Source organism: Elaeis guineensis, chromosome 1 (assembly GCF_000442705.2).
Source record: "Elaeis guineensis isolate ETL-2024a chromosome 1, EG11, whole genome shotgun sequence".
Taxonomy (NCBI): domain Eukaryota; kingdom Viridiplantae; phylum Streptophyta; class Magnoliopsida; order Arecales; family Arecaceae; genus Elaeis; species Elaeis guineensis.
In genome coordinates, this window is record NC_025993.2 from 22,021,104 (window position 1) to 22,036,042 (window position 14,939).

The window sequence follows — 14,939 nt, forward strand, 5'->3', positions numbered from 1 at the left end:
TATTTATGAGAAAGTTTAAGTTTAGATCTCATCTAATCAGTCATCATATAACCGATATAACTAGCATGGGCTAAACCAAACTGCTAAGTAACCCAATTCAAGATTCAATCTTTTAAATTGGCCAGGTAAGTGGAGATTGATGGAGGTCTCCCCATTGTTTTTCTTAAACACCAATAAATTGATCAGGTAAGCGAACGGAATCAATTAAATAACCACGTCTCAATTACTTTCCTTAGACACCAATAGGTCAATTGGTTAGAATAGGTTAACTCAAGCGGATTAGGCTCAAACCATCGAGTCAAATTAGATCCTTAGGTTAATCGATTCTATATATGGGACATAATCAATTTGATCAACAACAATTGCATGATCATTTAACTTAATTGATCTAATCTTAATTAATATTTGACTCGATTTGATCAATTACTTAATCGAATTAGACCCATCGATTAGACCCATATGATTCAAATCAAAAACTCTAGATGCAATCCTATTACATGACCTAATTTTTTTGATTTTTTCATAACCAATACCCTCATGCACAAACACAAATTTCAAATCTCAAAATCAAATTTCAAATCTAAATTTTTTTCATGCAAGTAAGTTTTTAAATCATAAAAATAATTTTTAAGTTTAACATACAAACATATATCTCATATATGCATGTAAAATTCATATCTAAATAAAATTCAAATCTATAACATGATATTATATATCTCATATACTAATCATGGATCATATTAAAAATAATTTTATGATCTAAACATACAATCGCATATCTCATATATGAATCATAAATCAGATCATAAAAATTTCAGATTTATGCATGCATCTACATATCATGTGAACATGAACTAGAAACCGTTGTAGATCAAAATTTAGATCTATGCATGCTTTCATATATCAACTATATGTTCTAAAATTAAATTTAAAATTAAATTTTAGATTCAAAAATTCATCTATATATCTTATATATCAAAGAAAAATCATATTTTGAAACTCCTTTCAAAATATGTATGACAATTTCATACATATGAAACCCGTGGTTGTGATATCACTGTTGGAATTCATGTGTAGGTGTATGCATGTATGTTTCAAATTTTTTTTTCTAAATACTGCAGTGGAAGAGAAGATTAAAATATCTTTTAATCTATATGATGTATGCATAAAAATACAAACCACAAGGATCTGGTGCATATGCTGAAATTGACATATGCTGAAATTTAACTTGTGATCAAATCATATACCTATTTCATAATTTTTTTTTTCAAATCTAGATCTGAAAGAGAAGATGTTCTTTCTTAGTCGTATAAGTGTCCAGCCTCTACGAGTATCCATTCAGGATCAACCTAGAACAGCCCTCTTCAAGTTGAATTTTTTTCTCTAAGAAAATTCAGCCTGCTGAATCTGAACGAAGTCTGGATCGCGATCAACTCTTGATCTCTTTTCTTGATCTTCTTTTTTTTTCTTCTCTTGCCTTTCTACCCTTACTTGTACTGCTACTAAGCACCAGGAACCAGCAAAGGAGTGGATGCCCAAGGCCCTTGTCGGTGTGAGGAAGAAGGGACGCCCAAGGGAGGATGTGTGGGACGTCCCAAGGAGAAGAGAGGGGAGGAGAAAGGGAGAAGAAGAGAGGGCGTAGGGGCTTCTTTTGTGGCATGGGGCTTGCTGGTTTGGATGCTCTAGGGATCTTAGGGGAGGTCCCTTTAAATAGGCATGAGGATTGAATCCTATTCAATCTCATAATATAAGTCCTACTTGCATTAAATTTCCTAATAACTTAAGTTATTCAACTTTCTTTAGGAATCCTTTTAGGTGCCAACTATTGGAGCCCTTGCACTCACATAAACATACACCAAAGTGCATCCAAGGGATGCTTCATATGAGATCCATAAGCCCTCTAATCATGGAACACGTCCAACTTGATCAAATCAAGGTGGTACCCTATAATAACTATCAAAGAATATTAATTAAGGACTTGCACCCTTAATTCATATGATCTAAAACTTTAGACACCGAATAATTGGAGTCCAATGAATCTAATTCATGCAGATTATTAGCAGATAATTAAGTTTGAATTATCTTATCAAATAAAAAATTCAAACATAAAGAGAAAATTGGATCCAACCATGTGCTAGCAAGATTACCTAGAATCCAATCAAATTTCTCTAAATCCAATTTACACTTCATAAGCTCAATTATTTATTCCAAACCTAATCCCTTTGTTGTGTGATCCCATAGGTTCAATTCTATCTGATAGTGAGATATACAATGATCTCTATCAAAGTATCATTGAAACTCTTTTCAATGGATCGGAATAATTCTACTCTAACTCATCAAGGATTGTCGATCCAGAATAATCCTAGTGAGCTCTCACAATCTATCAGTGATACCTAGCAGTATGTAGTGGCAACCCAATAGAATTGAAATGAACCTCTGGGTGTAGTTAACATATGATTCAGTCCCTTTATTGTGAGTTTCGATAAGATGGCAGGTCATGGATAAATCATCAAACCTCAACATCGGTCATATGATAGATCCAATCAGCTCAAGTTCAAATATAATCTCTATGAAAATTTTTTTCCATCAATCATACTACTATGGCCACAGATTCTCAGACTTAGCCTCTCAAATTTCATAGGACTTCTCCTTTCTATTAAGATCGATAGATCCCATTTTAATGCGCATCTTACTCCTACAGTAGACCAACTATCGCCAACATCCACTACAAGGGCTCATTGAGATCCATGTTTATATGTCAATCAAACTCCAGCAATCTCACTGCGAGCAATAGTACCATCTTACGTCAAAAGATCAATCACACAACTACAGCATCAAGACAATCACTAACGATCGAATAAAAATTCAAGTGATCTCTCGTATGGTCATGCTTAGTACTAGTTATTCTCTAACAACTACCCACACTCATCACCTAGTGTCTCTATACTGTAAACTAAAGATCCATCTATCTCGAAGGAAGCGATCTGTGTGTCAGTCTATTCAGATCGATCACCGTCCTAATGATGATTCTATAATCGAGAGTATTTAAGAATTAAATACATATCTCTAATTCTCAACATTTTGAGAATATGTATCGAAAACTAATTCCATAGACGATTCAAGGACACATCATATTTGAATAAAAAATAAACTTATACTTTTATTGATCAAATCAATATATAAAGTACAAAAATGTGTTCTAGATTTATTACAATGTGTCAGCCATATTGGCTTCTAAGATATACATCTAACAGAGAAAAGATGTGGTATTGAAATATTAAAGTACAAATTTAGATGAAAGCTTGGAAAGACCCAATTGAATAGAAGTTACGAAGAAGAATATTGGAAAAGGCCATCTATTGTGTGGGCAACTATTGTGTTAAGACACTTAGTGGCAAAATTCAAAATTGAACTTCATGGAATTGCTCTCAAGGTGAGGGCATAAAAAATAGGAGAGTAGGTGATTGGTTGAATTTGCTTGTTGGCTATACAAGTTTGTGATGTCAAGTTAGAGGAGGCAAAGCATGCGGGTTGCATAGTTTGGTGTTTGGCCAGGGTGGCCATGATGTCAAATCGATCTATTAGTTGAGGCATTTGGTCTGGACATGCGATAAGGCATTATATTGCTTGAACATTAGTTGTAGAGCATGTCGAGGCATTGGTGTTGCAAGAATGAGGCAGGCCATTAGAGAAGACTTACATTAGCACTATAAACTCAGGATAGAGACACGAGAGTAGTTGGAACAAGCTGATTATATTCAGGAGAGCATGGATAGAATTAGTTCTGCAGAGGTAGGTGGTTAAAGCTTGGAGTGAAGATGATTATGTCAAGAGACTCAAGCAATTTGGGAAGTGGCCTTGCTCAGACAAGGTCTCGCTGAATAGCACGTAATCTACATTGGTATAGGATAGTGTGGAGAAATGAAAATTACTTACGAGTACTTGGCATTAGTGTAGCATGGTGGGGATGGAAGGCATGGTGCTACGAGAAAAGGGTTGAAACTCCAAAGGCTTGTAACGTGGGTACATTACACAGCCAAGACATCTGAAGAGGAGTTGCCAAAGAGGACTGATGTGGAGAGTTGCCTTTACCTTTACATGCAGATTGTTCAGAGTTAAGCGTTGGATGTAGCCAAATAATTGTTTTGTTGGTAGTAGATTTTGAGCTAAAGGTCAAAGTCTTGTATAGGTACAGATTTGAGTTTGGCAACTCTTAAACCATGGTGACGAGAGTTAAGCCTGGGAAGGAGTCCAAGGAGTGTTGCTCCACTCAGTTTTCAATGAAATTTGAGGACTCGAGGACTAAGGATGCTTTGGCAGAAGTAATGTCCACTCTCAGATTAAGATAGTCAAGAATCAGGCCTTGAAGAAGTTCGACGAGCGCCACACAATTTTAAATTAAAGTTGGTGGAAGAAAGACTATGGACGCAAGTCAAAATGGAGACCCACACGAGATGGACCACCTACGTCTAACTACCCGGAGACGCACCACCGAGAACTTCAAAGCCAGAATCTCCTCCAGAAAGCGGCGTGCCAGGCCACGCCCAGGTCACATCTATTTAGTTTCGTAAACAAAGTGTGAGCAATATAGATGCTACTTGTAAGCTATTATTTATATGAACAGTAGGATAAAAACGCTACGAGGCTTTCTTTCCAGTTAGCTTCACCTCGTCGTCTGAAAATGAGTGCTGTACTGACACTTTGATGCCTTGGAAGTTTTGGCCATTGTAGCTTGTAGGTCTTAATTTGCTTGTTGCATCATGTAATCCTACTTGTAAAAGGCTTGTTCGTAAATTATGTCACAGATTGCAAGTGAAATACGTCTCCAATCCCCTTCTGCCCATGCACATTCTTTGCTTGCAACACTAGTTTATTTTTCTGAGTATGATTTTATGTTTTTATTTCACATTGTACCTCTCTTTAAGTTTCAGCTATCTTTGGCTAGCACTTGCATCTCAGACATGTTCTCCTCCACCAACTTCAAGCCAATGGAGATCTGAATTAATCCAGAATGTAGTCACAACCAACAACAAACCTTCCATTGCTTTTGGACAAACATTACAAGAGTGATTTCTGCACAAAAATCTGATAGTCTTATCATCAAATTAAACTTAAATAATCAACCGCTAGTTTACATTCAATGAGAACATCATCTTTGAGCTTGACAGTCTCAAAAACCACAACAACAAGATGATCAAACAAACACCAGTTAGAACAGGGAAAGAATACCATCCTAAAAGAACAAATGATACACAAACCAACACTGTGACTCCCTAGTCCTTTCTTGAACCAAGACGCTAGCTTACTCACCTACCTAGTTTTTTCACAGGGTTTTTATTCGGCAAATGAGGCCATTGTCGAGGTCAAAGAATGTCAGTGCTAGCTGTACATGTCGCACATGTTGAACTGCCAAATCAGAGGTTAGATTCCGAGGTGTTGGCAGATCGGCTATTACATTGGTTGGTAGAATGATGAAGTCAGGGAATAGGAGATGTGAGAGAGGGGGCCACGCTGTTGCCTGAGCTCATGGATGTCCTTGACAATGTCGAAAACGGCATCTGGCTGTGCCAGTTTCAATGCATTCTGCGACATCCTCTTTAACTCTTCTGATTCAGGGCCAAACCAACGAGCAACTAGGCTAGCTGTTTGTTTTGAGCTTTTGGAGAATACTCCAGCTCCATTGTCAACGACATAAGGTACATTGCCGACTTCCTGAAGCAATAAAAACAAGACTAAGGTCATCCATGCCATGAAATAGCTGTGAACGGCTGCTTGTGGGTGGTTTCATAGTAGCAATACAGCATGTATTGAAGCCAAATAACCAAGATGAAGAGTCCTAGACTCGCTCCTATGCATGGCATACAACTAACACATTCTATCATCCACTGGCCCAAACTTCGAGATAACTCCCTTGTAGCTCTCGGAAAGTGTTAGGTGGATATCACATGTAAATTATTTCATTATACATGAGGCAAAACTAGACAAATGCTACAACTTGGTTCACAGGTGACTATTTAAGAATGTCTCACTGCACTAACATGGCTGCCTATATGGTGCAAGTGGTTAATTGGGGGATTCAGTTGGGTAAAATTTTGAAGTGCTTAAGACTATATCAGTTTACCTTGTCTAGAAAACTTAGGCATTGATGATACTTGATTGCAATGTGGTTCTATGGGTCAGACTATACTGTATCAATTGCTTAATATGACCTAGAGTTCATGCGTATTTCATCACAAACCTGTCCAGGGATGAAGTCATTCAGGATAATAGGAAGTCCCCTAATCAGAGCTTCAGCAATAGTACCTGGTCCTGCCTGAGAAAGCAAAAGAGATGCTCAAAAGAATCAGAAGTGCAATAATAGCAGGATGGTTGATCCAGATCATAAAGAGAAAAGCCTACCTTTGTTATAATGCAATCACAAGCTCCCATCCATTTCTCCATCTGGGTCTCAAACCCTCTTATCTGCAACGATGAATCAACTCTGAGCAGTTAGGCTTCTAATGAAAACCTGAAAAGTTATGCAAAATTTACATCTGCTATGCACTAAGCATTTCAATACCTTCACAGGAATTTTCCATGGATGGGCTTGTATTGTGGAGCTCAAAGTTTGGTTACGGCCACAGATGACAACTAGCTGGCCCATTGGTTTTTCGTGCTCCTTGTCGAATAGTGATTCTCCAAGAGCCTTTGCGGTCTTCTTGACTGGACCCATTCCCTCACCTCCTCCCATCAGCAACACTGCAGGCAGTTCAGGATCCATCTCAAGCTCCTTTCTCAAATCTTCCTGTTTAACAGACAATTAAGATCACAGACAAATCGGAGAGTAACAAAACTAGACCTATTTGATTGTTGGGGTGGGGGTGGGGGAGGGGGTTGGCAAACCTTGACAAGAAGTGCACGGCAGAAGGATGGTCGGATTGGCAATCCAAACACTCGAATTTGAGAAAAATCTAGGCCATCCAGCAATGCCCTCTTCGACACTTCCTCCGAAGGGCAGTAGCATCTGTTGACACCAGTATGGAACCTGAAGAGAATTGGGTTGTTCTATTAAGTATTCGTTATAAGTGCTATGCGACCTATGCATATAGAAATGGCACTCAGAATTCCACGAGCAGTAGATTATACCAGGTGGGGTGGCAAGTGTTGAGGTCTGTGATGACGGTGACAAAAACTACTCGGTTCTGAAGTCCCTGCCACTTGAGAACCCACAAAGGAATGTGCTGCATGAGGGGATGGACACTGATGATGATGTCTGGCTTGTACTTCTTCAGACCAGCCTCCACCTTCCTTCAGCCACAAATATTAAGCAAGTCAGAACTACAACAATATTTCCTTTCCCGAAGTTTCGATGAGCAATTTCTCAAAAAAAAAAAAAAAACAAAAACAAAGAAAGAAAAAAATGAAGTGTGGTGAATAAATGAAAACACAAATTAGCAAGCCCTTTCTTAGTCAGCATGGATGCTGCGGGCCCAAATTTTTTCTGGATTCCATGTTGCTCTCAATTTCCTATAAAACCTTGTTTCCTTCTCACTTCGTTTTCTCAAGGTGGTTGGTTGGACCACCCTTTCATATCATTTCATTCATTAGTTGAAAACATGCTATGAAAGAAAAGGAAAGAAAGAAAGAGAGAACGCCTTTGTGCAATCACATCAAATCAAATTCAAGTATCCTATATGTCGTTATGCCATGGCTAGCAATCCAACGACCTCAAATAATTTGAAGAAAATCCAAATATTTTGGCAAAAATAAAGAATAAGGCATGATTATTAGCAAACAAAAAGAAGAAATAGTGCCAGGGTGTCAACATTTGCCATTTGCAATGAATGGTGACAGCGCAATATCATCAAGAAGAAACTTAGATAATATATTAGATTAAAGACCGCGTCCATGGTTTCAAAACAAAACATAATTTTATATTCCAATTAAGTATTACCCACTTGTATACTAGAACTAACTTCGTTCTATAACATTCAGAGTCATCCAGAGAGACTATTGTTGTCGCTATTCTGCATAAGAATTATGAGGAAAGAGGAAAAAAAAGAGAACAGAGGGGAAAGAACCATACTTGGCGTAGAAGGCAGCAAGGGAGGCAAGATATAAGCGATGGACCCAACGAGGAGAAGTGGTGTGGAAGGCCACCTTCCAGAGCTGGACATGCTTCACCATGAACTTGTAAGAACTCTCCATGCCGGTCAGTGGCCAACCAGCATGTTCTTTGAACAAATCCTTCACAAATACCTGCAATTTCTCCGAGAAAAAGTAAAATCAAACAAACAAACAGAAACTCATCCTTATAACCATATGAATCACACATTATAATTTGTAGGTCAAATAGTAGAGAAACCAAAACAATTTGCAAGGAATTAAGAATTAAGTGTTCTTTTTAAAAAGCAAACTATCAGAGAAAACTAGCTGTATGTGTAGTACTAATAAGAGGACAATGAACCTGAAATCAAATTTGAAACAAGAAAACAAGAAATCTGTTAAAAAGACCCAAGAAACAGAGTAGAAACTCCAGTGGAAACAGAAACTGAACAATATTATTACAGAAGTGGCCAGATGAAATTTTAAGCAAACAAGCAAACAAAGATTCAGCAAGGGGGATAAAAATGAAAACGAAAAATCGAATCATCAACCCCCCAAGAAAGATCACAGATTAGAAATAACATATCAAAGAAATTTAAAAAAATGGGGAATAAATTCCAGGATTCTAGGGACTGCAGCCAATAGATTTTCCAGAAAAATGAAGAAAACCTCTTACTTCATCAACCAAACCAAGCGCAAAGACAGAACTTTTGCATGTAGATTCGAGAACCAAGAACAAAAAGGACAACACTTTAAAGTTCCTAAGACTGCCAACGTCAAGATCTCATCTTTGGATGTAGAATCGAAATCCCATAAGAAACAAAGATTTTCTTGAAACAGTGGGGAAAATCCAAGAAAGGCGACATCTTTCTACGTGCAAAGAAGCCCCTACCGTGTACTCATCCCCGAACTCGATGCGGAAGGCGTCGCGGATGGCCTCGGCGGAGGCGCGGTGCCCACCTCCAGTATCGCTCATAAGAATCAGCACGTTCTTGGTCCGCTCCGCCCCCAACTGGACGAGCTCCATAGTCCCCTCCTCCTCCTCCCAGAACCCAGGCTCGTCGTCATCGTTGATCCCGCTGGCGTTGGCCGCCCCGCCCCACGTCAAGCTCCTCTTATGCTTCCGCTCCTCCTCCTGCTGGTGGTAGGCCAGCACGCTCTGGAACACGGCCTCCCTTATCGACCTCCGCGGCGAGGCCACCGACATCACCATAGCTCCGCCGCCACTGCCGCCGGAGGAGGAGGATTCGACTAGGTGGCGCCTCCTTGCGCTCCGTGCGGTCTCTCAGGAATTCGTCGGAAGAGAGAGCGAGAGAGAGAGAGAGAGAGAGAGAGAGAGAGGCGAAGGCAAGAGGAGGACAATAGATATCTTTTCTGGCAACGGTTGGAAGAGAGGCGGAAACCAAGCTGGCGAAGCCAGAGGCCAAGACATTAGTGGGGGCTAATGAGGTATTTAGTTTAATTAAATAACGATGTTTTGCTGTTAGATCCCGGAATGATTCCAGGCATTTGCTTCGGTCTTTCGTATTTATTACATCAGCCGTTTGATTCGCATCTCCTGATGGAATCTACTCGCCGAGAGATTCGCTTCCGATGGTGGGGTGGAGTCGGTCGGTTGGTTGGGGTGTTCCTCAAGATTGGTTTTATTAATTTGCCACGTATTGGATGATGATTTTGAATCTGTTGGATGTTTTCTGTTGGTGAAGTGATCAAGCGAGTCGAATGATAGAAGTTATTAAAAGAAATTATAAGTTTCGTACACGTTTCCGCAACAGATGTTGGGGATAAGGAAACTTAATTAACATGTATAAGCCAGTTAAATTGGATCGTGGATGCATTATTATGTCACGGAAACGCCTTTCTGTTTGATTATTTGCGTTAGTGCAGAATTTCCATCGCCAATTCTCAGCAAAGGAAAGAGATTGTTTTTGTTATGTGAATATCGGGACCGCAAATTGGCCCATATACCATTAGGTCTAATTTGGATTAACAAAAATTAGCTTTTATATATATATATACATGATTTTTGATATTTAAATAGCTTAGAGATAGTAAATCATAGTAATGATTTGGATTATCAATGTGATACCTACATCATCTGATCCAAAGTTGATTGGATCCAACTAGACCACTCTAGTATAATCAAATCTACTTCTCTCCCTATATATACATATATAAAATTGTAGTTTATAATCTTGACTTAAGAATGATCAATTTCTTGGATAAAATTCAAAACTTTAAACAAAAATTCAAGTTTAATTTGGCTACTTTTAATTTTATTTAAAACTTCAAACAATTTTCTATTTAATTATTAATTATTATATTTTAGTTATAGAATAGTAGTCAAATGCTTGATACAAACTGCAGCTCCTTATTTTATTGGAAACAAATATTTTAAGACAGATCCAAGATTATACTTGACCCTAACCCCACCTAGATGGCCTACTGAGGCTGAAATCCTTCCAATGGACTCAACCCAACTGGATCTAAGCGGCTAATATGTTTGATTTGGATCGAAAATCATGACCTAAATATAAAATGAGGCTAGGTCTTCAGTCGAGCATTCCCCAATTTTACTTAATCTGTGTGTATTTGGGGTTTTGGAAGGTGCAAACTGGAGACTCTCTAACCTTTGATATTTTTTGCGCAAAATGGCTGCCCCAGGTTTCGAACCCATGGCATCGCGCTTGTTAGCCTCAACCGTTTAACGAGCAATGGCTCCTAATTGCTTGGATGCCTATTCTAGAACTCCATTATCAACATTTCCACCAAGGGGCTTTAATAGCAACATAAGCTCATATATTCCACGCAAAGACTATATCCCTTTATATCATTAGTCTTATAGATGCACACAATCATGTAAATTTCTGTACATATATAGTTACATTTTTTATTACCTACAATTCAATGATATATTGAATATTAAGTGTCCATTAGAAAGTCAGGATGTGCTATGCACGGACATGAATTTCCAAGGACATGTTTTTTTTCTCCCTTTGCACTTGTAGCCCTCTTTGAATGTAGAAAATTTCGAGAGTTCGACATTTATTGAACTCCCTGCGACACTAGGAAAGACTACAATTCTAGCATGCATGCTGGAATTAGGGTTTTCCTATTATACAAGTACATATTTAGCTGCCGTGACAACCTATCTATAGAATGGTAGGGGTGAAAAATAGTTAACCGAGAAGAGTGTGCAAGAGAGAATTTTTCGAAGTACCAGAAAAAAAAAGGATATTGAAATTCTTATATCCATTGTCAGCTCTGAGTTTTTTTGTTTTAAAATTCTTATATCTTTGTGGGTTTTTCTTTCTACTCTGTTTTCTTGCAGGGTGTTGGTATCACTTTAATCAATGGGTGTACCGGGATTTGGGGAGAAAGTTTGATGTTATATGCCAGTCTGTATGCGCCTAGGAGATCTGATGATTTTGTTTTTGTGTGCATACAGGGAGACTAGAGGAGATCAACTAATGTGCAGTACTTGCAGGCTTAATCGTGTTATATCTATATCAGCATCACTTTGCCCACATTCATTTGGTTGGAATCGACCGTCTAAGCTTTCTGGGCTTCACAATGATAAAGTCCCTCCTTTCACTGCTTCTGTACTTACGTTGTCCTCTACTGCCCTCTTACTCCCTCCTCTATTATTTGTTTGGGAGCTTAGCTTTGCCTACGTCAGTAGTTATTTTGTCGGGTGTAAATGTCTTCTTTGCTACCCATATTTTTGTCCTCTGAGTGGTTCCTGCTGTAGTAAACACGTCTTATATTTTTAATTTTAGCCTTCCTCTTTGTTTTTACCAAAAAAAAAAAAGATGCACATCATAATTGATTTGCTAGAAAAAGAAGGATTTTTTTTTAATGTAACTTGTCCATATTTAATTTCTCTAAATATGTACTAAAGAACATATGTTCCCAATATGATGCCCCAAAATACGCATGGTGCAACATCATCATTAGGGAGGTAATGAGGAGAGGAGGAGGCAATTTCTCATTTCCTTGATGGAGGGTCAACCTTTGTTGAGGGGAAGGGGGAGGGTTTGGCAAGGTCAGTAATGAAACTGGAGCATATGCCACGGCTAGTAAATAGGACATCAATGTTGGTGAGAGGAAGAAATTAAATGATGTGGTCATACTGGTTTTGCTTAGACGGGAAGAAGAACATTCAACTGTAGTCCACGTAGCAAAAGATGGGGAGAAGTGGCTATTTTCTTCCTGGGTCTTCTGGATAGCTTCCTTTTCTCTCCAGTTTCTTTTGGATTTATTCTTTTATCATTGCGGGGAAAGATTTCAAGGACTCTTCTAGATCAATACGTCATCCTTAGTCCTGAAGTAAAAAATATGTATTTATTTCAAAAAACTTAGGTTGCATTTGGTGCATCATCAAGCAATCTTAAAAGATAATCTGAATTACCTTCAAGATAGATTGCTATCATTAAATTACCAGTAATGATGATTACTATGTTTGATACATGTAAGTAATATTGTAGTAAAATAACGAAAAATTTTGATTGATATGTTTGGTATGACGATCAGATTACTGGTAATATGAAATCAAATTTCTAAAATATCCCGTTAACCTTATAATAATAATAATAATATACTATATTATATTATATTATTATATATACTGATATTTATATAATTATTATAATATAATATAATATATTTTAATATAGTATATTATAATATTATATTATGATATTATAATAAACTATTATAATATATTATTTTATTTTATTTTAACAATATAATAACATAATATATTGTATTATATTATTATATATAATAATAATATATTATATATTATGTTATATTAATAAAAAATATTATTATAATATATTATAATATATTATAATATAATAGTAAAATAATATAATTAATATATTGTTATATAGAATAATATTTATATAATATATATCATAATATATTAATATAATACATAATATTATATGATAATATAATAATAAATTATTATAATATAATATATTATATAGTATAATATATTATGATAAATTATTATTATTTTAAGATTAAGAAGAAATTTTAGGAATTTGATTTCATATTACCAATAATCTGATTATCATGCCAAATATATCAATTAAGATTTTTAATAATTTTACTGTAATATTATTTATATGTATCAAACACAATAATCAATATTACTGTTAATTTAATAGTGACAATCTATCTTAAAGACAATCCAAATTATCTTTCAAGATTGTTTGGCGATGCACCAAATGCAACCTAAATATATATCAGGTAGCTTTTTGGGTGTATCACATTCGGTGTACTAAACTTCTGTAACTAGCCTATAATGTTAAACTAAGCATACATACATCAACAAATTTTAAATGTATATCAAAGTGGATGTATATCAGCAAAATTGTAGGCTAGGGGTGTTTGTATTGGTCTCCTAGCTAGGATGGTGGGTAAAGAGAAAAGATATAACCTGGAAAAGGCATGCATATATCATTCGATACCATCCACACTACATACTCATGATGGTGCTTGATAGAGCCATGCACATGCAGCCACATGGAAAGATTAGGATAAGACAAGTATATTGATAGGACTTCAAGGTGAACACCTTAATAACAGCCAAGGCTGAAGTGGTAGATATACACTATTTAAAGGAACTGACTGAACTAGGTTAAAGGTACTATAGCGTTAGGAAATATCCTATAGACCAAAAGACGGTTAATGTAAACTATTGTGAAGGCTTCTCATATATTATACCTGAGGGTGACTTTTTAATGGTTATTAGCCGGCCATCTAATTTACCATCTCCATAGTTAGTTTCCACCCTCTAAGAGCGGATTGTTGGAGAATGGAGGCTAGTTTATTAGCTTGTGAGGTGATACATATCTATGAAAAGCTAATAGTACTGCTGATTAGATGACGACATATATGGGCTAATCACAAAGAGACTGCCTTCTAGATATGTCAAATATCCCTTCTGATTTGTTAGATATTTTATTTTATAATCTTCATATATACATTTACAATACATTGATATAACAAATCCAATTTTATCAAATAAACAAATAAATAAATGTTGTGAGTAAGTCAAATGAAGACCAATTATGAGACTTAAGATTAATCGACCATGATTATCAATTTTACAAATGAGAAAAAATCTTACCATTATAGCAAACATTGATGGTAAAGGATAGTTGTAGCCGGTTATCAAAACTTCAGCGGTAGAGGCCAAATATGGGCTACCATCACTAGAATAGGTAGTTGCTTTATCAATTATTATCTGGTATAAATAATGGATTGTAATCTGAATTGGGAATCCATTCACCAACCAGAGAAATTGGTTTATCTTTGTTTAAAGTTATCCTTAGTTTTACCTTTAAATTTCTTATTTTTGATTTTCCAATAGAACTCTAATTTATCAATATTAGTAGTAATAGCCTAGTAGGATACTTTGTAGCCTCGGCTACACCTTATCTTTTATTTTTCTAGATAGATGATGTAACTATCTTTTATTTTTCCAGATAGATGATGTAACGATAGCGAAAGTTCTCAAAAATTAAGATATCTGAATTCACACTATTTTTTTCATCCTCTTTTCATTATCTCTTGTCCGATGAATCAAACGCTGATGGCATGCCCGCATACAACCTAGCCATGAGACTTGTCATGATGTCATCTCTCTTCCCACCGCCCCGGTGAGAGAAAAAGGTATGCTAACAAACTTTCTGGCGTTCTAATCTCTCACGTACACACTCTATCTCTCATTCTTCCCACGCATAAAGTCAAAGATACATACACTAAGTGTGTGGCATTTATTGAAATATACATATCAGTGTAAACAATGTATGTATAACAGTTCATGTATCACAAATCAA

At 36.6% G+C, this 14,939-nt stretch overlaps 1 protein-coding gene across 1 annotated transcript; it reads right to left on the reverse strand.

Moving 5' to 3' along the window:
- Positions 1-5,070: 5,070 nt before the first annotated feature.
- On the reverse strand, positions 5,071-9,456 carry LOC105033793 (probable monogalactosyldiacylglycerol synthase 3, chloroplastic). The gene is made up of 8 exons (XM_019846765.3): positions 8,978-9,456; positions 8,066-8,238; positions 7,126-7,287; positions 6,883-7,024; positions 6,560-6,784; positions 6,400-6,462; positions 6,239-6,313; positions 5,071-5,712 (listed from the first exon to the last, which is right to left on the reverse strand). Exons 1-8 carry the CDS (start codon positions 9,296-9,298, stop codon positions 5,452-5,454), a joined length of 1,422 nt encoding a protein of 473 aa, XP_019702324.1. The 5' UTR covers positions 9,299-9,456; the 3' UTR covers positions 5,071-5,451.
- Between the last annotated feature and the right edge of the window lie 5,483 nt (positions 9,457-14,939).

Bases quoted from the DNA above. Each gene is read 5' to 3' on its own strand.
- LOC105033793 (XM_019846765.3), bottom strand. From the start codon at position 9,298: ATGGTGATGTCGGTGGCCTCGCCGCGGAGGTCGATAAGGGAGGCCGTG. The intron at 8,239-8,977 runs GTAGGGGCTTCT...GAGAAATTGCAG, and splicing joins AGTTCGGGGATGAGTACACG to GTATTTGTGAAGGATTTGTT. The intron at 6,463-6,559 runs GTATTGAAATGC...TCATCGTTGCAG, and splicing joins CATGGAAAATTCCTGTGAAG to ATAAGAGGGTTTGAGACCCA.